Here is a 24,857-nt window from a genome sequence, read left to right on the forward strand (position 1 = left end):
TGTCCTTTTTCTAAGGGAGAAAAGCCTTTTACTCTCAACTGAGGATGCAGGGCTTAAAGTGCCACTTGCGTGGGAGCCAGGCTCACTGTTCACCAGGCTCTGTCACAGGGAGGCTGGCAACGCCATGGCCTGGGGCTGCCAGAGCCACAGGGCCCTGCGGAGAAGGGGCAGACGGAGGGCCCCAGCCAGAAGACACGCTGGGCAGCGTTCAGCCATCACCCGGGTTCAGGCTTCCTGTCCTCACCAGGGGCGAGCGAGAGAGCAGCAGTGTTCGCTCCTATGGCTGCCGAGGCGAGCAGCTTCCCGGGCTCCATGAGGTGAAGTCACCGCTTTCTGTGGGAGAGGAGCCTGGATCCCACTCCTAGTGAAGGCTTCTTGGCCCAGCAGTGACAAGGTGCGGGCTGCAGTGGCATCGTCACAGAAGAGCGCAGTCAAGGGGGTCCTGGGAGGAACGCTGGTGGCGACCAGGGCTGTGTGTGGGGCCTGGCCGGTAGGCACGGAGAGGCCGCACGCTGGGACGCTGCCGGAGTCAGTTTTATTAGGGAAGAGGGGCTCCCTGCCCCACCCCTCCCCACACCCTCCTTCCAGGAGGTCTGTCAGCCCCAACTGTAGAAGTAGATTTTCTGCCAGGTGGGCAAGTAATCCATGAGCGGCCCTGCAGTGGGAGAGGGACACATCAGGGCAGGCCAGACCCCAATCTGCGCTGTGGCGCCACATACAGCACCTCACCCCTGCGGCCCAGGAGCCAGCCCAGCTGGCTGTCTTGCCCTGCCCCTAGGAGGCAGCACTGCAGGGGACTCTGGCACCATTTACAAAGACCCTCAGGCCCAGAGAAGCTCAGCCAGGGTAGGCACTGAGGGGCCTGAGTCAGGTCCAGTCACCCAACCCAAGCCCAGTGGGCCTCTGCTGAGGGAGGATCTCAGCAGCCCGGTGGACCCCTTCTCTGCCATTGAATCCCCCCAAGATGAGATGGTCCCATATCGCTCCAGGATACTGTGACCAGAAAAAAGCTGGCAGCTGATGTGGTCTAATAGTCCCCCCACCACTGGACACCCTCCTTCCAGCCATCCCTGGCTCCTCAGGCCACCCTGGCCTATGCCCAGGGGCAGTCCCACCCAATCCTGACTTCCCGACTTCCTCTCCTGACTGTGCCAAGAATCAAATTGCAAGGAGACAGAGGAGTCAGGGAGGTGCTTGCACGCATGCGCCTTCCAGCACTACAGTCATCGCGTCCCCATCCCTGCTTACTTGTGACCAGGCCAACGCCAGGGACGTGGTCGGCCAGCAACTGGAGCAGGAAGAGGATCCTGGCCCTGGGGGAGGCAATAAATGGGGAGCAAGCTGAGTGGGGTGGGGGTGGGTCCCTGCAAACCAGGAGGCCCAGAGGCCTTCACTGACCACCGTGCCGAATGCAGCGCATTCCAGAAAACAAAGGTGACTTTCTTGGGAGCTAGGACAAAGCCCGGTACACAAGGGCAAGACCTCTGGGGTTGGCTCTGGCCTCCACCCTCCACCAGCTCAGCTTCGGGGTGGCCGCTGACCCACAACACCTCCTCCCATTCCTCTTTCCCCTTCCACCGACATCCAACACTGAAGGCCTCTAGAGGGTCGCATGTGGAGCAGCGCCCTGGCAGTATGGTGGAGGGTCCAGGGAGGACAACCCCACCCTGCCCTCGGGAAGCCCCCCAGTCTGGCAGAAGTGCTGGGCTGCATGGAAACCTCACAAGCCACCAATGAGAGTAGTCAGGACCTTGGTAGGGGACACAGTACTGAAGAGGGCACATTTTGGTTCAGGGGAAGGGGCAAGGCCCAAGGCCCTGATTTTTAAGACAGGAGGGTTTTCCACAGGGGAACTCGGGTGAAATGAGGATGCTGATGACAATACATAGCGCTACGTGCTTACTACACCCCACGCACTGCTGTACGCGTTAGTCACTGAACCCCTACAAAGTGGGTACTGTCATCATCCCCATCTTACAGGTGAGGAAATGAGGCACAGGCGCATCAAATAACTTGCCCAAGGCCACACATCTGGAAGGCGGCCTGACTCCTTATATGTCTGTCTGAGCAGCAAGAAAAGAGGAAGCCTGGGGGCCGGGTGCGGTGGCTCATGCCTATAATCCCAGCGCTTTGGGAGGCCAAGGCGGGCAGATCAATTGTGGTCAGGAGTTCGAGACGAGCCTGACCAACATGGAGAAACCCCATCTCTACTAAAAAATACAAAATTAGCCGGGCGTGGTGGCGCGCACCTGTAATCCCAGCTACTTGGGAAGCTGAGGCAGGAGAATTGCTTGAACCCGGGAGGCAGAGGTTGCGGTGAGCCGAGATCACGCCATTGCACTCCAGCCTGGGCAACATGAGTGAAACTCCGTCCCAAAAAACAAAAGAAAAGAAAAGAAGAAGGCTGGCTGGGTGCAGTGGCTCCACCTATAATCCCAGCACTTTAGGAGGCCAAGGCGGGCCTTTGTTTCCCTAAAGGACAGGGAGCAGGGTCCAGAGAGGTGCCAGGGTGTGGTCCAGAAGGAGCAGCTTTACTCTTTTTTCTGTTTCAAAAAAAAGATGGTGTCAGGCCAGGCACGGTGGCTCACGCCTGTAATCCCAGAACTTTGGGAGGCCGAGGCAGGCGGATCACGAGGTCAGGAGATCGAGACCATCCTGGCTAACACGGTGAAACCCCATCTGTACTAAAAAATCGAAAATTAGCCAGGCATGGTAATGGGCGCCTATAGTCCCAGCTACTCGGGAGTTGAGACAGGAGAATGGCATGAACCCGGGAGGCAGAGCTTGCAGTGAGCCAAGATTGCACCACTACACTCCAGCCTAGGCAACAGAGCCAGACTCCGTCTCAAAAAAAAAAAAAAAAAAAAAAAAAAGACAGTGTCTCGCTCTGTCACCCAGACTGGAGTGCAGTTGCGCGATCTCGACTCACTGCAACCTCTGCCTCCTGGGTTCAAGCGATTCTCCTGCCTCAGCCTCCTGAATAGCTGGGACTACAGGCGTGTGCCATCACACCTGGCTAATTTTTGTATTTTTAGTAAAGACAGGGTTTCACCATGTTAGCCAGGATGGTCTCTACCTCCCGACCTTGTGATCCGCCCGCCTCGGCCTCCCAAAGTGTTGGGATTACAGGTGTGAGGCATCATGCCTGGCTAAACTATGCCAGTTTTTTTTTTTTTTTTTCTGTTTTGTTTTTTTGAGACAGGGACTTACTCTGTCACCCAGGCTAGAGTGGGATGGAGTGATCATAACTCACTGCAGCCTCAGCCTCCTGGCCTGATCCTCATGCCTCAGCTTCCTGAGTAGCTGGGACTTACAGGCGCATACCCCCATGTCTGGCTAATTATTATTATTATTATTTTTTTTTGTAGAATTGGGTTGCCCAGGCTGGTCTCGAACTCCTGGCCTCAAGCCAACCTCCTGCCTTGGCCTCCTAAAGTGCTAGGATTATAGGTGTGAGCCACTGCTGCCCAGCCTATGCCAGTTTTTAAGCTATTATTAGGTCCTAGACAAAGGGGGTCCCGGGAGCCTTGTCTGCCTCACAGTCCCAGCCACTGCACAGGGTTTCCCCCTGTCAGACTGTGGTCTAACCTCAAGCAGTCATAGTGGCAGGCCTGTGGAAGAACTGGTCCCAAGCTGCCCCCTGCTCAACCCAGCAGGCCTCTCTGAGGCTGGGAGCTCTGGACCCTCGCAGGTGACTGAGTGGGAGCTGGGCCAGGCAGGGAAGGCCAGGGGAGATCCTGGGTTTGGGATCTAGCTCTACCACTGGCTAGCTGGGTGTCTTTAAGTTGCCCAACCTCCTTGAACCTCCAGGTCCTCCTCTGAGAAGTGAGGATAAGCCAAACTATTTGGCAGGAAGAAGTGGAAATGAGCTAGAGGCCATGGGCGCCCGCCCTGTCGCCATCCCTGTGGGCCACCTGGCAATGCCCTCAGCCCTGCCCTCAGTGCCTCTCCTGCCAACCAATGTTTAAGTTCCTGCTCAAGTGGCCTGATGGCCCAGAGAGCTCTGCGGGCGGGACTGGGCTGGCATCTGGTGACTGCCACCCGGACAACACACAGTGCTTGGTGAACCCTGGATAAGGCGTGGGGAAGGGAAGGCGCCAGCAGGGACCGGAGCACCAGTGCCCACTTGCCAGCCCTCTCCCTGGCTCAGGGTGTCCTGGGTGCTTACTCGGAGAAGCGGTCGTAGAAAGGAGAGCGCAGCAGGTAGTAGAGCAGCAGGATGGTCCGGCGCCGCAGCTCCCGCCGCTCCCTCCGGGTCAGGCCCTTTCTGTCACTCAGGAGGCTCAGGCTGGGAGGCAGGGAGGACATGCTCAGGGCCAGGGGCATGATCTAGGCCCACGGAAGGGGAGGAGCCATGGGCTGGGTGTCCAGAGGGGCAGCAACAGGAGGAGCAGGGGCCGCTGCCACCCCGCCTATGTGAGGCCAGGATTATAGCAGAAAGCCCAGTGGAGAGTGAAGCCCCAGGCAGGCCCAGGCTCACCTGGTCACGTCCACAACACCAGCCAAGAGCCAGGGTTTCCACGACCTCTGACCCCACAGGCCCAGGCTAAGCACTGACGGCCAAGGCGTCAAGGATGTCTCCAGCACAGGGGCCTTGCTCAGCACACTCCCCACTCAATCCCCAGCCCACAGTGCCAGCCCTATCCTGCCCCGCGCTAAGGATACAGTGCAGCAGCGGCCGGGCAATGTACAAAAACTCTGCGATGGTCTCCTGCAGCCCCAGGGGGGTGGGGGTCGCACTCAGCTCCTCGTGATGCTGCTGCTGCCGTCCCTCCCGCTGCTGGGGAGCTCCCCAGTGCCTGGAGTGCAGGGACGGCGCTAGAACACAAGGGCAGCAGATGAGCGAGCCAGGCCCAGGCTGGGGCAGGGGAAGGTGGCTGCTGACCAAAGCCAGTCCCTCAAGCCCAGACAGCACCTAGGTGCCCAGGCCAGCCACATCCTCCACTTACTGTTCTGGAGGGTTCGCACCACCCGGTTTGACCGCTTCCCCACGTAGGACTGCTCATGGCCGCCAGGGCTGTGGTCACCATCTAGCAGGGATAGACAGAAGGCCATACAGTCAGAGGGACATGCTTCCAGCGGAGCCTGCAAAGAACATGTGTGCAGTGAATGCTCAGGAGCTAAGGGGAGAACAGATGAGCTTGTACTATGGCAACAGCTGAGTCAAGGGAACTACAAGCAGGGTGGCGGCTCAGCACAAGACCCGTCCACAGAGGAAAGCACTCTGCAGCCCTCCCTGGCCTGGGGAAAGCTCAGCATAGCTGTGGCCAGAGCCAGCCTCCCGGAACCCATGGACAGGCAAGGCAGGGAAGGCCCAGCCTGACCACATCTATGGAGACCACAGCACCAGAGGGGCCGTCTCCTCTCAATCCTTTGCCTTCAAAACAATCATGATGAGAGGCAATGAATGGCCCCAACTCAATGTCCAGAGAGTGAGGCCCAGAAGCTGACGGGATGGGCCCAAAGCCCTGAAGGGACAGATGTGGTGCGTGCCCTGCCTCCTGCCTCTAGAGGCTATGGTTCTGGACACAGAACCAGGCTCAGAGGCGAGGTTGGCGGCATCCCATCTGTTCCCTCTTCCTGCAGGCTACAAAAATGAATGACTCTGGCCATCACAAGTACTGGGTTCATGTTCTGATTTTGTCCCTAGCCGCATCATTGTCTTCTCTGTCGAATACAGGGCAATGAGAACACATAGTTGATAGGGACAGGCGTGCTCCATAAACAGATACTACTGTATTCATGCTGGTTGGATCTAAATCCTCAAGTTAGTCCCATGGCCCATTACGCTCCAGGGCTTGGGGAAGTAGCTCACCCGGGGGCTGTGCCTGGGTCTCTCTGTCCAGTGGAACGATGGGGGGTGAAGTCTGGAGGCCAGCCTTGAACCAGAGCAGCAGGAGCATCCGCAGTACAGCCCTGAGTCAGGGAGTATGTCAGGGTTGTGGGGAGGTGGCTAGCCGGCGGGAGGCCAGGGATGCTCTGCTGAGCACCATCTGTGTAGCTGGCCTGCGTCACCCCCACCCAGGACCCTCTCCACAATCCCAACCTACTTGGCCAGCTGGATGAGGGCGATGACAAGCCAGCGGCCCACTTCACCCCACACCTTGGCAGCTCCCATCTCCATGAACACCTCCACGCACTCCAGCACGCTCAGCCATGTCAGCAGCTTCTGCTGGGACAGCGACTGCAAGAACCCCAGGCCAAGAAGTCAGGGGGCCTGGGACTCCCTGTAGTCCCAGGCCCTTCTCCTAGGAGGGAGCTTCTCTGACAAGAGATGTGGACCTTCCCCTTTCCAAGCCTAACTGTGCAGGTGTGAGTTCAAACACCAACTCCACCATTAACAGCCTGGGGGACCTGAAACAGCTGACTCTACCTCTCTTCACCTGAGACAGTCTCTTCATCTAAGATGGGAATACTCACACTTTACAGGTCACCTAATGAGATGGTTTGAGGCTCAGATGGACATAGGCCTGTCTCATACTCCATGAGACATGTGCTGCACGCATGGGCTAGCTGCTACTATTTCATTCCTGAGTCCCCATGCTTCCCACCCTGTTCTTGGCAGAATTCTCACCACAGGCAACTTTTTCCGAAGCTCCTTCCGTAGGATCCCGTCATTGAGCAGCACAAGCAGGTTAGAGGCAGAGTACACTGAGGGGTAGAGAGTGGCCTTGAGAGGCTGGCTCTGCAGCCTCCATCCCTCTCACCTTCTCCCCAGAGCTGCAGGGATCACCTGTCACATGCTCTGCTCAGACACCCACAGACTATGTGGAAACCAACCTTCTTCTCCACCCACTTCCTCAGCACTCCCCTCTCCCCAACATGATCTCACAAGGGTGGCTGGACCAAGAAAGGATGGGTCAATCTCAGTGACAAGCCAGTTACTGCCCTGCTGGATGGCACTGGTCATCCAGCTGCCCACAACTGCCCATCGCTCTCTGAACTGCCACAGATACACGGTCCCACCTCCTGGCCCTTTCTCTCTTGGCAGCCTGTTCCTGAGGGTCTATTCCACCTCCACTTTTCTTTTTTCTGAGTCGGAGTTTCACTCTTGTTGCCCAGGCTGGAGTGCAATGGCACAATCTCGGCTCACTGCAACCTCTGCCTCCCAGGTTCAAGCAATTCTCCTGCCTCAGCCTCTCAAGTAGCTGGGACTACAGGCACCTGCTACCATGCCCAGCTAATTTTTGTATTTTTAGTAGAGATGGGGTTTCACCATGTTGGCCAGGCTGGTCTCGAACTCCTGACCTCACGTGATCCACCTGCCTCTGCCTCCCAAAGTGCTGGGATTACAAGTGTGAGCCACTGCACCTGGCCTCACCTCTGCTTTTCAAAACCCAGTGCATTCTTTCAGGACTGTGACAGCAGTCACTGGGCAAACACTCTTGAGGTAGTTACAATCTGGGAATCCTGGAATCTGGGAGATCTAGACTTGAATCTTGGTTCTGGGACCATCAGTGACTGTTCTCTAACCTCACTGAGCTTCTTCCTTAAATGGACAGTGATGACAATAAGTACCACTTAATATGACTGTAGGGAGGATTAACAAGTAAAGGTAAGAAAGGCACTTAGTCCAGCACCTGGCCAGTAGTGAATACTCAGATAAGGTCCCCAGAAGTGTCTCTTGACTTAGGGACATGGAGGGCCCAGGACAATGAACAACAGACCTTGTGCCAATTCAGTCATAGCACAAGGTGTCTAACGGGCAGCCCAGGTCCTCGGGCTGGGGTGCTCACCCTCTCTGGGGAACTCACCAAGGGCCAGGCAGCCGATCCCCCATCCCCCACCCCCAGAGCCCGGCTCACCCAGCTCTGACAGCTCGTGCGAATCGGCGAATCGACCTGGGGAGAGGGTACAGAAGGAGGTGTGAGTGAGCATCTGCCTCACATTTCGTCTTCGGGTCCCGGAAATCCCCTCCCTACGCCCTTTGGGAACCTGGACGGGTCTTCTCAAGCACAGCGATCACTACCCTGACTCCGCAGGGAAGGGGGGCACTGGGGTCATAGGTCAGGGCCCAGAAGGAACTGATCAAAGGTCAGGGTGGCACCTGCCAGCAGGTAACTGAAGCCCCGCACTGCTGTCTCCAGCTGGGCCGTGGCGGCCGGGTGACGAGTCACGTACTCCTGGTAGCGGAGGCCCAGGAGCCGCAGCTTCTCCATCCTGCCCTCGGCACTGACAGACCCACAGAAGGACCGTACGACAGGCTGCGGCGCCCTACTTCCTGCGCCCTCCTTCCTGCTTCCGGCCTTAGGCCCGCCTCTTGGTTGCTTAACTTCCGCGGGCCAGAAGGCTGAGGACTTGAAGAACCGGTGAACCACCCTTCACCCCATCTCTTGAACCGCTTCCCACTCGGGTAGCCCTTAGCAACTGAGGGCCCAAACCCGGCCCCCCACTCCCTCAAGTCATTGGTTAGCACGCTCTCCGCCCCTGACCCGCCCAGCGCCGTCAGCACCCAGCTCTTCCGTTTACCGGGTTGGCTGCCCTTGCGCCTGCGCAGTTAAAGCTCCGGTAAAGCCGGGCGGCAGTCAGAGCAGTTCATTCTAGAGAAGGGAGTTGGAGCCCCGAGTCTTTCCAATAGAACGCCGAGAGACTCGAACGGCAGGGCCGGATTTTAAAGGGCTGAGAGATAGCGGGTGCTTGAAAAAAGGAGCCTCGATCAGATTTGGGGAGGTGCGGGGCGTCTAAATACAGTCGGACTGTGTCTCAGCAGGCGCGCGTTCGGCCAGTATCCCCATCTCCGTTTCCTCAACAAAGGTAGTGCTGGGGAAACTGAGGCAGTAAGGAGTCCAGCCCTCTAGTGCCGTCTCGATCCCCTAGACAGCACAGTTAGTGCTCCGGCTTCGGCCTCAGCTGCCGTTTGGACTGTGCCCCCCAGGGGCTCGCGCCTGCATTCCCACATACGCGAAGAAAGCCTTGGCCCGGGCTTCTCTCGGCTCGGTGGCCCTTGGGCGGGAGTATCCCTTCTCTGGGTCTCGGATTTCCCGATCTGTAAAATGGTTTGAGGGCAGACTTGATCCTTGAACTCAGAATCGATCTCAGCTTTCTGGCCCTCGGACGCACCTCGCAGTCCTCAGCTGCGCCCCCAAGGGAAGGGGAGACCCCTGGGGAGTATCTTCCCAAACCAAGCAGCCTCCCTGGAACGGGTGGCACCGGGAGATCTGCGGCGAGTGGTGGAGGGAACGGGCGCTCTGGGGAGGTAGCGCTGATTGGCTGCGGGGAAAGGGGCGTGACATGGGTGGAGCCGTGGGCCAGTGCCCTGAGGGAGCGGGCCAGCGGATTTATGGTACCCTGAGAATAGTAATACATTATTTTACCTAATCCTCTCCACCAGATATCTCCAGAAGAAGAAAGCATCCTTTTAAGAACGCCCAGCCAAAATTGGAGTGTTGGTCTTTTCTGACCTCAGAGACTAGGCGGTTTTTTTTAATTCATTTTTTTTTAACTTTAATTTTATTTTTAGAGACCAGGTCTAAGCATCACACCTCACCAGGAAACCACAACCTTCCTTCCACTCCCTCACTCCACCCTACTCCACAGCTTAGTTTTCTTCTCTATCAGGTGGGGGATTAAAGCTGCCCTCTTCTCACATCAAAGAACGAAGACCCAGGGAAAGGTGACCAGGGGCCTGAGGAGAGGCAAAGGTCTTGGATAACAGAGGAGGTGGTCATGGGCATCGTCGACATCATTTCTGGCCACGCTCTGGGTTCCAGGCTTGCTTGCCCTCCTCCCAGCAGCCCCAAGTTGCTATGAACTGTTCACAGATGGGAAATTAGGGCCCAATAAGGAGGGGAAAGGATTTGTCCCACATGGCACAGCAAGGCACTGGCCAAAGAGGCCACAGCGCAGGTCTCCAGTGGCAGTGCCCTCTCTCCTACTGCCCACAGCCCACAAAAGCTGTGACATGTTGAGGCTCCTTGGTCATAAGGCCAGTTAGCAACTGGGATTAGGACCTAGGCTCAGGGCCCTCAAGGTGAGGCTCCTTCTCCCTTCCTCTGCCCCACCTTGTTTTTTGTTTGTTTGTTTGTTTGTTTTTGAGACGGAGTCTCACTGTCGCCCAGGCTGGAGTGCAATGGTGCAATCTCAGCCCACTACAAACTTTGCCTCCCAGGTTCAAGCAATTCTCCTGCCTCAGCCTCCCGATTAGCTGGGCCTACAGGTGCCCGCCACCACGCCTGACTAATTTTTGTATTTTTAGTAGAGACGAGGTTTCGCCATGTTGGCCAGGCTGGTCTCGAGCTCCTGACCTCAGGTGATCCGCTTACCTCAGCCTCCTAAAGTGCTGGGATTATAGGTGTGAGCCACTGAGCCCTGCAGGGCCCTGCTGTGCACCAACACCTTAGTGAACTTGTTCCTCAAACCTCCAGTTTGGCCACTCCTCCAGCCCTCCCTCTGCAGCTGTGGAGAGGGTGCAGAGAGAGAATTTGAGGTTCTTCAGCACTCCTTGGGCTGGAGGTCCTGTTTCTGAGAGCAAGGTGTGGAGGGGAGAGGGGCAGACTCCCCAGGACAGAATAGGAAGGGGCTTGGGCTGGAACCAGTTTCTCCTCCCTCCCTGCAGAACTGGGAAGGGGAGCATGGGTCTAGCCAGGTTGGCAGCAGCAGGGCTGCCTGAATTTCCTCTCTAGATCCCAGGCCTGATTAGGCCCCAGAGACAAAGAGTTGCGGTGTGTGCAGGAGGCCCCTCCCCTGCTCCCTGGCCCCCTGCCTGGGCTTGGCCGTCTTTGTTGGGCTGGAAGGACCTTTGGGCAGATTGAGCTGTATCCTCTCTCCTTCAGTTTGCCCCAAGTCACAGGGGAAGAGAGGTAGACCAGTCCAACATTTACCTACAAGAGTACCAGAGGCCCAGAGAGGGAGCCTCACTCGTCTAATAGGGTCACACAGCAAAGTCCTGGGCAGAGCTGGGTCAAAATGGGTCTTAGGCCAAGAGGAACAGCACCTGTTTATATGCCCATACGTGTCCCTCTTTCTCCCTCCACGCCCCCAGAACAACCCCTTGGGGGCCTAGCAGGTATCTCAGCACTTCAGTTTCCCTGAGTGGTGAGGTTGAGCCAGAAGAAAGGCCAACATTGTGAGTGACCACAGTGAGATCTGCAGACCCAGCTTCCTGCACTGACTCCCCCAGCCCCTTTATTGAAGACTCATCCTGGGCCAGCACCCAACTATGGATCCCACATGGTGTTTGTTTGTTTTTAGAGACAAGGTCTCACTCTGTCACCCAGGCTGGAGTGCAGTGGTGTGATTACAACTCACAGCAGCCTTGACCTCCTGGGTTCAGGTAGTCCTCCTACCTCAGCCTCCCAAGTACTAGGCACATGCCACCACGCCCAGCAATTTTTGTATTTTTTGCAGACATACAGTTTGGCCGCATTGAGCAGGCTAGTCTCAAATTCCTGGGCTCAAGCAATCCACCTGCCTTGGCCTGCCAAAGTGCTGGGATTACAGGCATAAGCCACTGTTCTGGCCTGGTCTCACATGTTTAACCCCCACAAACCGTCTCTGTTGAGGGTCCTGGAGAGGGAATCACATTCCCCCACCCCAGCTTTAGGCTACAGATGAAGATCAGGGAGGCTGGAGGCTCAAGCTCCAGACGCCTGAGTGGCCAGTGCATGGCCCTTCTCAATTTCTGGGTGTACAAGGAGCCACCATCAGTCTCCATAGCAACCATTATCCCTGCCCTCCAGAGACCCAAAGCCTGACCTTCCCCATCTCCCAGAGAAAGGGGGTCTCAGGTTGGGCTGCTTTCCACAGCTTCTTTTGAGTTTGCCTCACTTTTTGCAGCCAGAAGTTGGGCAAAGGACACAGCCTGAGCCCCCTTTCCAGGTCATGGGAGGGGAGATTCTCATTCCAATCCACTTTCAACAGGTATTGAGCACTTGGTATGTGCAGGCCCTGGTTGGGCACTGGGGACTGGACAGACAAGGTTCCAGTCCGGTGAGCAGCTTACATTCTGGGAGGGAGACCTGCAATAAACAAGCAAACAACTTCAACTTTCCATGAGTGCTAGCCAGCCCTGGGAGGCTCCGCTGCCAGAAGGAACGTCAAGGGCAAGTCCTGGGGCGGGAGACCTTTCCGGAGGAGGAGCAAGAAAGCTGCTTCTGCAGCGCAGAGCCTGGGGAACGGAGTGGGGCCGCTTGAGACGGGAGGGGCCGGAGGGTGTTCCCGTCTAACAGGTCACTTAAACTCTCCGGGGGAGAATTAGCCCGCATCATGGGATTAATCGAGGGTGATTAAACCCTTAGCACAGGGCCTGGCACGCTGTTCTGGTTTGGGGTCCAGAGCGCCCCCCACCCATTCCCTGGCCTGCTATGGGGTGCGCGGGGGAGAGGGAGGAAAGACGAGCTCCAGGCCGGTGCGCCCGGGCACAATCACGACGATCTGGACAAGAGTGGGGATCCCCGTCCCTGCCCAGGCAGCCTAGGCCGCCCGCGTCTGGGGCCCCTCGCCAGCTCCCGGGCGGGAGGCGGCCTTCACAAGGGCGCTTTGTCCTGGCGGCGCCGGCAGGGCCCGGCCGGGCCACCTGGACTGAGAGTGGGGGAGTGAGGCGAAGGCTTCAGGTGCTCCGCGGCTCTGGGGCAGGTGTCGGCCGGCTCCGCCCCTGTCCCCAGAGCAGGTGTCCCAGACCCCTGCGGCCTGCATTCCGGCCCCCTCCTCCTCCCTCGTGTCGAGCTCCGGCAGTGTCTTTGATCCCGGGCCCGGGGACACTGGCCCCTCCCCTTGGGGAGTGAGGGGAGGAGACGCGGCCCCAGAGTGGGGGCAGGGCAGGGGGTCAGGGCAGGTAGCGGGGCCCGGGCCTTCGCGGGTGGCTGCTCCCGCTCCCCCAGCCCTCCCCGCGTCCTGGTGGGAAACTCAGCCCAGAAGGGGGCTTCGGGGGCTCCTCGCGGGCTGGGGAACCGTCGGATGCCGGCGCAGGGGGCGGGGTCAGGACCCCGGGGGGGTCACCCCGCCCCTTCGCGCTCAGCCCCGCTGAGGTGAAACCTGAGCCCAGGTCGGGGGCGGGACCGGTCCGCGCCTCTCCCCTGGTTCCCGCACCCTGGCCGGCGGCTGCGAGCGCAGGGCCCAGCCCGGGAGCCGCTGGAGCAGGTGAGGGAGGCGGCTCGGCGCGAGCCGCACAACCCGGCCGTCGGGCCCCGCCGCCCAGGGCTGAGTCTCCCATCTCGCCCCTCGGTCCGCAGGGCCTGCGATGGAGCCTGCAGCCCCGGGTCGCGCCCCTCCCTGAGCGCCCCCGTCGGCGGCCATGCTGCCCCGAGGGCGCCCCCGGGCGCTGGGGGCCGCCGCGCTGTTGCTGCTGCTGCTGCTGCTCGGATTCCTCCTGTTCGGTGGGGACCTGGGGTGTGAGCGCCGCGAGCCTGGCGGGCGAGCGGGGGCCCCGGGATGCTTCCCCGGCCCGCTCATGCCACGTGTCCCCCCAGACGGGAGGCTGCGGAGAGCCGCCGCCCTCGACGGAGACCCGGGGGCCGGCCCCGGGGACCACAACCGCTCCGACTGCGGCCCGCAGCCGCCGCCGCCGCCCAAGTGCGAGGTAGGTGCGCGCGGCCCTGGCGGCGGGAGTCCTGGGGGCGCCGCCCTCGAGCCCGGCCTCTTGGACATCTGCGGGAATCACAGCACCTGGCGTCTGTCCAGCACTGGCCAGCCGGCTGGGGCGCACCTCGAACGTGCAGCTCCTCTGCTCCCGACCTCATTTCCCCATTTGAAATGAAGGGTTGGCTCCTGCTGCCCCCTCCGCACACTGTTCCGGGCTCTGCTGCGGGGTGGGGCAGCTCAACATGGGTCCTCACCGCCTAGCGGAGAAGGGGGGCCTGCTGCCGACCTGGGCGTCCCTCCCCAGCTCTTGCATGTGGCCATCGTGTGTGCGGGGCATAACTCCAGCCGAGACGTCATCACCCTGGTGAAGTCCATGCTCTTCTACAGGTACAGCCAGGTGTCCGTGGAGGAGGGTCAGGAGTGGGGAAGGGACAAAGCCCGGGACAGGCTGCTGGTCTCAGAGCTTCAGCTTCCTCATCTGTGACGCGGGGACAGTGTCCCCTTCCTCCCTTAGAAGGGCAGTTGTAAGAACATCCTGAGCCGGGCGTGGAAAAGCTCTTTGCAGATGGCGCTTACATCTCTGCGCCCCTCGGGGTGGGGGCTGTCCCATGTTGCTCCTGCTGGGGCCTCTCAGGCTTCCTCTCTGCCCACCCAAAAGGAAAAATCCACTGCACCTCCACTTGGTGACTGACGCCGTGGCCAGAAACATCCTGGAGACGCTCTTCCACACATGGATGGTGCCTGCTGTCCGTGTCAGCTTTTATCATGCCGACCAGCTCAAGGCAGGGGCCCAGCCCTTCCCCTCTCCCCTCAGCTGTGTCCACCGCTCTCCTCTCTCCAAGACCTGGTGGGGTTGGAGAAGAGAATCATCAGTCCCCCCTCCACCTACTGAAGCGCAAACCCCTCTCTTTTGGGGGTTTACCCCCTCTCCTCTGTGTCACTGCAAGCATGTGTTCTGGTGCTCATAGGCCCCTCTCTGCCATCTCATCTCCTGCCTTTGCCCCACACAGCCCCAGGTCTCCTGGATCCCCAACAAGCACTACTCCGGCCTCTATGGGCTAATGAAGCTGGTGCTGCCCAGTGCCTTGCCCGCTGAGCTGGCCCGCGTCATTGTCCTGGACACGGATGTCACCTTCGCCTCTGACATCTCGGAGCTCTGGGCACTCTTTGCTCACTTTTCTGGTGAGAGGCCTGGGAGCCTGCCTGGCCTGCCCAGGATCCCTGCATCCAGCCCTGAGCCCAGGTCCTGTGGCAGCTTCAGACAGCTCCCTTATGCCCTCCCCTCCCAGACACGCAGGCGATCGGTCTTGTGGAGAACCAGAGTGACTGGTACCTGGGCAACCTCTGGAAGAACCACAGGCCCTGGCCTGCCTTGGGCCGGGGATTTAACACAGGTGGGGACAGTGGTGAGGGGAGGCAGGCGGGGTGGTCTGCTGGTCCTTGGGCCCCTGGGGCTGGGTGGGGCAAAGAATGCTAGGAAGTCCCCCAGGAAGAACATTGCTATGAAAAGAACCCTGGATGAAGAGACAGACAGCAGTTCCAACAGTCCTGTGTGTGCTGGATGACTTTGGCCAGCTCTTGTGCTCCCTCTGAGCCTCAGTTTTCTCATCCATTAAATGGGGGATAATTTTAACAGCCCTGGGATCACCAAGTGTGAGAAGGCCATGGATGTGCTCTGTAAGCTGGACAGCGCCTCTTCACCCCCGAGGATGAAGAGGCTACTATTGACAAAAGTAGTCTACGAGCAAGCTGGGTGCAATGGCTCAGGCTTGTAATTCCAGCACTTTGGGAGGCTAAGGTGGGAGAATCACTTGAGCCCAGGAGTTCGAGAACAGCCTTGGCAACATAGTGAGACCCTTGTCTCTACAAACATTAAAAAATTGACCAGTCGCAGTGGCTCACACCTGTAATCCCAGCACTTTGGGAGGCTGAGGCAGGCAGATTACTTGAGGTCAGGAGTTCGAGACCAACCTGGCCAACATGGTAAAACCCCGTCTACACTAAAAATACAAAAATTAGCCAGGGGTGGTATCACGTACCTGTAATCCCAGCTACTTGGGAGGCTGAGGAGGGAGAATCACTTGAACCCAGGAAGCAGAGGTTGCAGTGAGCCGAGTTCACACCACTGTACTCCAGCCTTGGCAATAGAGTGAGACTCTATCTCATACATAAATAAGTAAATAAATAAAAAACAAGTAAATAAAAAGGATAGGTGTGGTGGCATGCCTGCAGTCCCAGCTACTCAGTGGGGGTTGTGGTGGGGTGCTGAGGTGGGAGGTTTGCTTGAGCCTGGGAAGTCGAGGCTGCAGTGAGCCATGATTGTGCCACTGCACCACTCCAGCCTGGGTGACAAAGCAAGACCCTGTCTCTAAAAAACAAAACAAAACAAACAACAACAACAAAAAACAAGTAGTCCATGATCATGTCTGAACAGTCAGAAAATACCAATGTCAAAAAACAAAGGACACCTTCATGACCCCCATGTCCCCCAGGAGCTGGTCGTCCCAGGTGGGCATGACAGCATCTCTTCATTGGCAGGTGTGATCCTGCTGCGGCTGGACCGGCTCCGGCAGGCTGGCTGGGAGCAGATGTGGAGGCTGACAGCCAGGCGGGAGCTCCTTAGCCTGCCTGCCACCTCACTGGCTGACCAGGTCTGAGGAAGCCTTGCCGGGTGGGGTGTGGCAGGCTGGGGGCTGGGATGTGATGGGTGTCTCTGCTCAGGACATCTTCAACGCTGTGATTAAGGAGCACCCGGGGCTAGTGCAGCATCTGCCTTGTGTCTGGAATGTGCAGCTGTCAGATCACACACTGGCCGAGCGCTGCTACTCTGAGGCGTCTGACCTCAAGGTGAGTGGGACAAGAGGCTGCGTGATGGTTGGGGGCCATGGATGGGGACTCCTGCTCCCTGCTCCCATGGCCCCAACACCCTCCCGGGTCCCAGGTGATCCACTGGAACTCACCAAAGAAGCTTCGGGTGAAGAACAAGCACGTGGAATTCTTCCGCAATTTCTACCTGACCTTCCTGGAGTACGATGGGAACTTGCTGCGGAGAGAGCTCTTTGTGTGCCCCAGCCAGCCCCCACCTGGTGCTGAGCAGGTGAGAAGGAGTCACCTTCCCCTGCCCCTCTCTGCTTTGGTGGGACCCAGCCTTGTCTGGGGGATGTGTTGTTCTGCCCTATCCCCGGTCCTTCTCACTGCTTGCCCCCTCAGTTGCAGCAGGCCCTGGCACAACTGGACGAGGAAGACCCCTGCTTTGAGTTCCGGCAGCAGCAGCTCACTGTGCACCGTGTGCATGTCACTTTCCTGCCCCATGAACCGCCACCCCCCCGGCCTCACGATGTCACCCTTGTGGCCCAGCTGTCCATGGACCGGTGAGAGTGCAGAGGGCAGCCCAGGGGGTATGGCATGGGCTGGGGTTGGACACCTCTGAGAGGAGGTTCCATCTGGCAGCCTGATGCTGTGGTAGTGAGCTACCTGTCCCTCAGGGAGTTCCAGAAGCTGGAGACATTGGATATGGTGGAAAGAGCTTGGGCTCTGGAGTCATTCAGATGCCCAGAGCTGCCCCTCGGTCGCTGTGGGACCATGGGCAAGTCTTCATATCTCTGGCCCCTAGTTTTCTCTCTCAAATGAGAAAGTACCCGCCTGGTGGGGGTAGTTGTGAAGATTCAATCAGACTGGCTCTAAAAGTATTTGAAGGGTGCTCAGTAAGTCACCTGAGGAGGTGGCAGCAGCAGCTAACTGGGGAGGTTTTCCAGGCCTCCCTGAGCTCCTGTGCAAGAGGGGCAGAGCTGTGCTGACCTCCCTCTCCCCATAGGCTGCAGATGTTGGAAGCCCTGTGCAGGCACTGGCCTGGCCCCATGAGCCTGGCCTTGTACCTGACAGACGCAGAAGCTCAGCAGTTCCTGCATTTCGTCGAGGCCTCACCAGTGCTTGCTGCCCGGCAGGACGTGGCCTACCATGTGGTGTACCGTGAGGGGCCCCTATACCCCGTCAACCAGCTTCGCAACGTGGCCTTGGCCCAGGCCCTCACGCCTTACGTCTTCCTCAGTGACATTGACTTCCTGCCTGCCTATTCTCTCTACGACTACCTCAGGTGGGCCTGCAGGCAGGGAGGGGAACAATATATGGGGTGGACGTGGACGGGGCACGCGTGGGACCCCAGGCTTCCATGTCCCTGCTCCTTTCTGGGCCTCAGTGGCCTCTGTCAAGTGGGGTTTGTATTAGGCTGTTTCTCTGGGCTGTCAACAGGGAGGCCAGGGCCTGCTTCAACAGCAGCTCCACCTGTGGTTGTGCCCACCCGTCGCATCAGGCAAGATGGCCCATGGTGGTCTAGTCCTGTGGCTAATGCCCTGATGAGTGTCACTGGCCCAGTCCTAGATGCCCCGCTCTTCTCCCCTGCTCATGGGTGCTCCTCCTCAGGGCCTCCATTGAGCAGCTGGGGCTGGGCAGCTGGCGCAAGGCAGCACTGGTGGTGCCGGCATTCGAGACCCTGCGCTACCGCTTCAGCTTCCCCCATTCCAAGGTGGAGCTGTTGGCCTTGCTGGATGCGGGCACTCTCTACACCTTCAGGTAGGAGAGGCTACTTCTCTGCCCACTCCACTCACTTGCCTACACTGGCCCCCACTACCCACGAGCACCTAGCCTCAGCCTGGCTCCCACCCGACCCTGCTGCACAGGTACCACGAGTGGCCCCGGGGCCACGCACCCACAGACTATGCCCGCTGGCGGGAGGCTCAGGCCCCGTACCGTGTGCAATGGGCAGCCGACTATGAACCCTACGTGGTGGTGCCACGAGACTGTCCCCGCTATGATCCTCGCTTTGTGGGCTTCGGCTGGAACAAAGTGGCCCACATTGTGGAGCTGGATGCCCAGGTGAGGAGGGCACCTTGCTGCCTCCACCTTTGATTCGAGCACCTCCAGGTCCAGGGAACTCACGACACCTGCATGGGGGACCACACCACTAGGCAACACTGTTAGAAATGTCCCCCGTCTGTGGAATTAAAATCATCTGCCCTTTGGCCCTTGCTTTAGCTCTCAGGGGCTACGGGGCAAGCCTGTTCTCTGGAGCTGCACCTTCCCCGCAGGCCAGGCAAGCCAGGCAGCCACTGTTCCTCTGCCCCACCCTGCAGGAATATGAGCTCCTGGTGCTGCCCGAGGCCTTCACCATCCATCTGCCCCACGCTCCAAGCCTGGACATCTCCCGCTTCCGCTCCAGCCCCACCTATCGTGACTGCCTCCAGGCCCTCAAGGACGAATTCCACCAGGACTTGTCCCGCCACCATGGGGCTGCTGCCCTCAAATACCTCCCAGCCCTGCAGCAGCCCCAGAGCCCTGCCCGAGGCTGAGGCTGGGCCGGCGCTGCCCCTCATCTTAGCATTGGGCAGACACCAGGGCAACCTGCCCTCCGCCATCCCTGCTATTTAAATTATTTCAGGTCTCTGGGAAGGGCTGGGGCAGAGCATCTGTGGGGTGGGGTCTTCCCCTTGCTGCTATTGTATGGCTGGGGACTGGTCTCTCTCTGCCTCAGCCAGTTTGGGGCTGGTTCCCCCATCTTGAATTGTTTATCCCTTTTTCATAATTAAAGTTTTAAAACATCTTTTTTGTGTTCCTGGTTTGGGGGAGCAAGGGCACTCTGGGGCTAGGGCGTCAGTGCACAAGGGAGGTGCTACATCCAGCTGGGGTCACAGGAGGGCCTGGGCCCTTAAGGGCAAGCACCCCCCCGCCCCCCACCCCCAGACAGCCAGTCAGGGAGGGCAGAGGCTGGGACTGGAATGTGTCCTGCCCACCCTCCCCTGCCCCAAACCCAACACCATGAGGCTGAGAGGCTTTATTTGGCTTTATTTAGTAAAATGTTAAAATAAATAAATACAAATTGATCAGCTGCTCTGTATCCCCCCCACCCCCTCAAAACAAAAACCAAACAAACAAAAACAAAAACTTTGAAGCACAAAACTCCAAATACAAGTCTATCAAGACTGAAATCACAAAGGGCATGGACAAGAGACAGGGTTGGGGTCTGGCTGGCTCTTCTCTGCTAGGAGCTGGCTGACCTCTGGCCTGCCCGTCCCATCCCGCCTGACTGCAGCTCACCCTGGGCTGAGGACCCACGGACACCGGAGAGAGGTGAGGGTCCAAAGGCTGCTGGGGAAGGGGTAGGGGGGTGGGGTCCTCAGGGAGGAAGGGCCTTGTGGGAGGGGGCGCCAAGTGGAACTGGAGAGCCCTGCTTCCGTTTAGAGGAGCTATTTTTCAGAGTTCCTACCCCGGCTTTCTGGAGGGCAGCCCCAGCTTCCTGCCCCTCACTTTAGCAAGGGGCCAGAAGACTGCCCAGGGCTGCCCACTCCTATCTTGGAGAGGAGCTGACTCAGAGGACAGCCTAAGTCAGGGTGAGGATGGGAGTCCTGCTTCCTGCCAGGGGTGCCCGGCAGAGGGACAGGGGCGAGGTTCACACAGAGCAAAGTTGCCTCCACTCAACAGAAGCCACGGGATCTGGAGAACCCAGGCCCTGGAAAATGCACCTGGGCCACCATCCATCTCATTACCCTAAGAGCCTTTTGCCCCTGGGTAAAAAGTCTCCTAAATTCAGCCCTTTAGATAAATAAGAAGGACCACGCCCTATAAGAGAATGAAGAGAGGAAACCACTGAAGAGTGTGTGTGAGCTGGGAGGTGACAGCCCAAGGGAGGCTCTGATGGCCCCAAGAGAGAAGTATCAGAGGTGGCTGGAGAGGCAGCCGTGCATGCGGAGACGGAAGCGTGCTGCAGACACGGTCACCCTCACGGAAACAGCTGTGTGCAACCACCTCCATGCACGCTGCCTGTTGGGCCTGAGCCAAGCAGCAGCAGGGACAGAGAGGCAGGTGTTGCAGGGAAACCAGGCACACGATGGTGCCAGCTGGAGGCTGCCAGGGCGGCCCCACCAGGGACTGCCCCTAACTGCCTCCCTATGTCAGGTACAACCAGCAGGCTTACCCCAAAGGGCCTGATAAGGAAGGAAGAAATCAAAACCCCAGATGAGCTCAGCACAGGTGAGACAAGACCCAGCAGGCTCCATGAAAGAAAAAGGACCCACAGGCAGCAAGAATGCAGAGGTGGAGTAACAGCAACATGGCCTCACTGTTACCAGGATGCAGCGCCTGGACAGGAGCTGGCAGGGGACTCCCAGTCATCACTGCCACCAGGGCGCAGCGCCTGATCAGGAGCTGGCAGGGGACTCCCAGTCAGGGCCCAGTGGGCAGCCGCTCCAGCTCTCTGAAGTGACTGCAAAGCCAGCTGGTCTCAAAAGTGGCTGTCAGAGCAGCTAAATTCTGGGCCGTGGGTAAAGAGCAGCGGAGGGAAGGAGGAGGAAGCAAGTGGAGGTGGCTGGGGTGGGGCAGTGTCACGAGCGTATGTCTCAGGTGGTCACAGGCCCCCCCCCCCCCGCCGCCCAGGTCAGAGGGGACAGTGAAGGACAGGGAGATTGGGTGCCAGGGGCCTCTTCTTTACAGTAAAGCAGTGTTTTGGAATTTGAGTGCAGAATGTAGGTTTGGGGGCTGGGTTGCATCTCGTACTCCATACTAGCTGACTCCCAAAACAGCTCACATCTGAATGTCAGGAAGAATCCACAGCCCAGCTGCAGGCGAGGTCAGAATGTACCCGACACTGCTGAGGGCGGCAGGCAAAGCCCTGGTCAATTCCTAGCCCCGTCCTCCGACCCAAGACTCCTCAGGCAGCTCCTCTCTGAGCAAAGGCCTCTAGTGATGATGGTTTCCCAACTTCTTTCAGGAAAAGGTAAGTTAGGTGTTGTGTGGCAACCCCCAGATGGGCCCAGACAAGTTGAGGGGAAGAGCTCTAGACGGGGCAGACAGCCTGCTGCTGGTCTCTGATCCTCTGCCAACGATTCCTCCAACTAGTCCAGGCATCTCCAAGGCTCCCTGACTAGACACAGCACCTTGGTTTCTGAATGAGAAAAGGGAACTCTTTCCCCCTCAGCCAATCAAGCAGCCAGGGCCTAACTCTGAGGCCTGTTCAGCCAAACTTAATTCCTTCTTCTGAGGCCCTTGGGAAGATGAAAGGCGATGGCTGATAGAGATGAGACACATTTTACTCTAAGAAGTGTCTCTTCTCTGTTGCATTTGCTTTCAGATCTGTCTTTGTCTCTCTGGGCCTAATTGGGTGGGAGAGAAGCTGATAGGATCGTTTCTACCTCTCCTAGACTCTGGCCATTCCCAGGGCCTGGAGTGGGCTTGGGGGAGATGCTCCAGCAGGGCCAGGGTACAGAGCCTCCACCGCCCTCCCATCGGCCAGGGGCACGCAAGGGGCAAAGGTCTCCAGCGAGAGCACAAATCTGACACAATTTACTTCTGACAAGGCAAGATGAGAGAATGGTCTGAGTCTTTCACAACCCTGGTTTTCTCAAGGAGAGGCCACAACCGGCCAAGCCGAGGCAAGCGCAGCAATTCTAGCCCAGGGTCACCCAGGAGGCTTGTGGGTGGGTGGAGTGGAGTAAATTTCTGGTGCCTGGAGCCAACAGGCAGAGAAAGGAGTGGGAGCTTCAGACCTCTCCCCAAAGGCAAGACAGAGCGAAGGCTACGCTGGGGCTCTGTCTCAGAGACGTACCCTCAAAACATGTCACTCCTCCTCTGTTCTAAGCACCAAGGGCTGATGCAGCCAGCCTGTACTCCCGCACCCTCCTGTCACGGCCAGGGTGCGTGCGCACCACAGAGCTCCGCTGGCCAGTTCCCTCGGAGGTGTCCCCCAGGCACTCATAATGCTGGTGGCTGAAAGACCAAAAGCAGCACCAAAGGAAGGGATCTTATTTAGGCACCAGCCTTTTGCTCTAGCAGAATCTGAGAAGACCACGGGTAGGGCCCTGATACCATCCACACTTCCATTTGGGCTTCACAACAGGAGACAAGATCCCTGCACCAAGAAGAGAGCACGGTCTTTTCTGAGGAGAGAGAAGGGTGGGGAGCTCCGCCTCTGTCCTTCAAGGAGACTGGCCCACCAGTCTAGAGACACACACACGGCAAAATGTCATCGTGATCAGCAGGGTCTGTGCTAAAAAATTATAACTACACAGCATTTTCTCCAGTTCTGACACCTTTTTAATAGAAATCACTGTTTTTAGGAAACAAATAGCACTTTTGTAATTTTTTTTTACAATGTTTCTTACCTTGATCTTAATTTAAGTAACACTAGGAAGACCTCAATATCTTTTATTTTCCTTTTTAATTTAAAAAAAAGTTTTTTTTCCCCAGATACAAAGATTTTTGCCCTTGCATAAAAAAACAGTGCCCGAACGATGACACAAGGACTCACAAAGACTCACGGGACCTCACTGACACTATGATTCCTACTCTACCATGCAAGGTCTCGGCTACCCTTAATTGGACTGTCAGCCTGAAAAACAGCTTTTCTATTCCTTATTTTAGTTTTTGTTACCAAGAAAGTAAAATGAACAGTAAAATAAAACTTTCCTTAAAGAAAAAAAGAACAAAAACAAAAATTAAAGAAAGAGAAAAGAAACGTCTCCATTCAATTCACACACACCTGGGTCGCGTGCTGCTTCACTCAAGATCTTCTCTTCTTATAAATATAGAAAAGGGATGGAGCTTGTTTTCAAGTAAAATCACTGATCCACCTTTTTTTCCTTCCTGGACACACACATCCTTCTTCCCTGCCTTGGGCAAGGGCCAGTGGCCCGGGCTCTGCTTGTTCTTGGAGAGGAGACAGCGGGATAACCACGGAGATGCGCGATTCACCAAGCAGGGAAGGAAGGAGACTGGGCAGCCTTCAGGAGTGGTGGGGTTACCGCGCAGGGAGCAGAGTGCAGGGGAGAAGAACCTACTGGCTGTTCTTGGTGTCAGTCTCCCCTTGCACGAGGCCCCCGCCAGAGGTGATTAAATACTGCTTATTTGATACACTGTCCCACCCCCTGCTCCCTCCAGCCACTCCCCTTCCCTCTTCTGGGCACTGGGGTTGGTGAAATCTCAATTCCTTTTTTTGGTTTTATAGTAGCGAAAGTTTAGAAACAGGAAAGCCCACACACTCTTTGGACTTGTCTTCTCTACCTAAACAAACGGCTCGGCAAGTAAGGATCTGAAACCTGCTCTCCTCCCTCCGCCCGTCCCTGCTCCCCACCCAAGAAAACAGAAACAAACCCATCGTGGCTGTGGAGGCTGCTGCAGGCACACACTGGTGTATAATAGAGAGAGTAAATATATTATTTCACTTGGCATGGTGCTGGCAAAGAACCTCCAGCTGGCACTATTTCATGTAACATGGTCCAATCTTTGCATGTACACACAGAATAAGAAGGATCAATTGGCAAACTCTGGTGCCACCTGGCACAAGCATCTTCTCTCTCTCTGGAACCAAAGAACCAAAAGAATTCTGCACTTTCCAGAAATCCGGCTTTGCTTTTCTAGAGTCTTCAGTGTTCTGTTCTCCTTGCCGCCGGGATCCCGTGGCTTCTCCTAGAGGGGCTCTGTTATTTAGTCTCTTCCCCCTGGTTACAGTTCGCTGTGCAGCTCTGGGAGGAGGGGGAAGGGGCCGGCGTGGAGGTGGCGGCATTGGCAGGGGGGGTGCAGTCCGGGCCATTGGAGATGGCCCCCACAGTGGCCTCAGAGTCTACAGGTTTGGAGAGGTCGATGCCGTGGATGAGGCGAATCAGCTGTTTTACCTTCTCCAGGGAGCTGTGCATCTCCTTCTGCCGGGCCAGGATGGTGTTCTTCATTTCCATGCATTTCTGCAGCAAATGACAAGGGCAGTGGCACTGAGCCGCCTGGTTTCTAACAGGCCTGGCAGCCCCTAAGAGCAGAGCGCCTTCTCTCTGCCCAGGGAGAAGAAGCTCTGCTGGCTGCTGGGCAGCCCCTGGGCCTTGCTGTGTTCCTCAGTGGAGTGGGCGGCTACCACCTAAGGAACAGGGCGGGTGGAGTGGGTAGGCTGGGGGGTCCCAGGTCCCAGAGGCAACAGAGGGAGAAAGAGCATGCGGGCACCAACACACAGGAGTACTAACGCTTAAAAACAAACCGGCAGAGCCGCCATCAGACTTCCAAACAAAGGTTGTTTAAAAAAAAAAAAAGTTCCCACAGCTGTCCTGCAGCCTGTTTAGGCAGGTTTTGATATGCTTCTGTCATGCTAACTGGGGAGCCTTCAGGACTGGACTGAGCTCTCCAGGGTGGAAAACACGCAGTGCTATCTGGATTCCATCTGAGGGCAGCAGAAAGTGAGACGACAGGCCAGCAGCATTTAGGAGGATCGAAGCCCCAAGGACAAAGGCCTGCAGCCAGTACACCTTCTGCTCAGCCGGGGACTTGGAGTTTTTTGCCCTTTTGCCCTCAGCTTCCCACACCTGCTGGCT

General features: G+C 57.6%; 3 protein-coding genes across 59 annotated transcripts in view; 1 reads left to right on the top strand and 2 right to left on the bottom strand.

Annotated features, from left to right (window-relative positions):
- Nucleotides 1–5: 5 nt before the first annotated feature.
- On the bottom strand, nucleotides 6–9,642 carry PEX16 (peroxisomal biogenesis factor 16). 5 transcript variants are annotated; one of them, XM_063608404.1, is made up of 12 exons: nucleotides 8,470–9,642; nucleotides 7,806–7,841; nucleotides 6,575–6,651; nucleotides 6,051–6,184; nucleotides 5,816–5,916; nucleotides 4,950–5,030; nucleotides 4,666–4,818; nucleotides 4,481–4,553; nucleotides 4,169–4,288; nucleotides 2,250–2,366; nucleotides 1,249–1,313; nucleotides 513–655 (listed from the first exon to the last, which is right to left on the bottom strand). In XM_063608404.1, exons 4-12 carry the CDS (start codon nucleotides 6,122–6,124, stop codon nucleotides 597–599), a joined length of 843 nt encoding a protein of 280 aa, XP_063464474.1. In that variant the 5' UTR covers nucleotides 6,125–6,184; nucleotides 6,575–6,651; nucleotides 7,806–7,841; nucleotides 8,470–9,642; the 3' UTR covers nucleotides 513–596. The 5 variants fall into 5 exon arrangements, with proteins under 5 accessions (XP_034788347.2, XP_063464474.1, XP_063464472.1 ...); XM_063608402.1 differs by having other exon boundaries at nucleotides 8,048–9,636; XM_034932456.3 differs by lacking the exon at nucleotides 2,250–2,366 and having other exon boundaries at nucleotides 6–520; nucleotides 8,048–9,172.
- Nucleotides 9,643–12,995: 3,353 nt separating this feature from the next.
- LARGE2 (LARGE xylosyl- and glucuronyltransferase 2) lies at nucleotides 12,996–19,114 on the top strand. Of its 4 annotated transcripts, XM_008960314.2 has the most exons (15): nucleotides 12,996–13,077; nucleotides 13,170–13,313; nucleotides 13,407–13,516; nucleotides 13,823–13,905; nucleotides 14,177–14,300; nucleotides 14,529–14,700; nucleotides 14,808–14,912; nucleotides 16,057–16,169; nucleotides 16,240–16,365; nucleotides 16,460–16,615; nucleotides 16,729–16,889; nucleotides 17,333–17,611; nucleotides 17,938–18,087; nucleotides 18,195–18,390; nucleotides 18,648–19,114. In XM_008960314.2, exons 2-15 carry the CDS (start codon nucleotides 13,232–13,234, stop codon nucleotides 18,861–18,863), a joined length of 2,073 nt encoding a protein of 690 aa, XP_008958562.2. In that variant the 5' UTR covers nucleotides 12,996–13,077; nucleotides 13,170–13,231; the 3' UTR covers nucleotides 18,864–19,114. The 4 variants fall into 4 exon arrangements, with proteins under 4 accessions (XP_008958562.2, XP_034788349.1, XP_034788351.1 ...); XM_034932458.1 differs by having other exon boundaries at nucleotides 13,170–13,516; XM_034932460.1 differs by having other exon boundaries at nucleotides 13,170–13,516; nucleotides 17,463–17,611.
- A 226-nt stretch (nucleotides 19,115–19,340) lies between these two features.
- PHF21A (PHD finger protein 21A) overlaps nucleotides 19,341–24,857 on the bottom strand; it is a 191,697-nt gene continuing 186,180 nt past the window's right edge. For 49 of the 50 annotated variants that reach the window (XM_057299307.2, XM_057299309.2, XM_063608417.1 and 46 more), the window contains one exon: nucleotides 19,341–24,242. In XM_057299307.2, the coding sequence (XP_057155290.1) occupies nucleotides 23,985–24,242 (258 nt within the window). In that variant the 3' untranslated portion in view covers nucleotides 19,341–23,984. The remainder of the gene's footprint in view (nucleotides 24,243–24,857) is intronic. The other variant, XR_008620111.2, reaches the window with a different exon arrangement.

This window comes from Pan paniscus, chromosome 9, assembly GCF_029289425.2.
Source record: "Pan paniscus chromosome 9, NHGRI_mPanPan1-v2.0_pri, whole genome shotgun sequence".
Taxonomy (NCBI): Eukaryota; Metazoa; Chordata; class Mammalia; order Primates; family Hominidae; genus Pan; species Pan paniscus.

Coding starts and splice junctions, on each gene's coding strand:
- LARGE2 (XM_034932458.1), top strand. CDS start 13,232: ATGCTGCCCCGAGGGCGCCCCCGGGCGCTGGGGGCCGCCGCGCTGTTG. Junction 13,906..14,176: donor AAGTCCATGCTCTTCTACAG/GTACAGCCAGGT, acceptor CCCACCCAAAAG/GAAAAATCCACTGCACCTCC. Junction 14,913..16,056: donor GGGCCGGGGATTTAACACAG/GTGGGGACAGTG, acceptor CTTCATTGGCAG/GTGTGATCCTGCTGCGGCTG.
- PEX16 (XM_063608402.1), bottom strand. CDS start 8,159: ATGGAGAAGCTGCGGCTCCTGGGCCTCCGCTACCAGGAGTACGTGACT. Junction 6,185..6,574: donor TTCGGAAAAAGTTGCCTGTG/GTGAGAATTCTG, acceptor GGGTTCTTGCAG/TCGCTGTCCCAGCAGAAGCT. Junction 656..1,248: donor TGGCGTTGGCCTGGTCACAA/GTAAGCAGGGAT, acceptor CTCCCACTGCAG/GGCCGCTCATGGATTACTTG.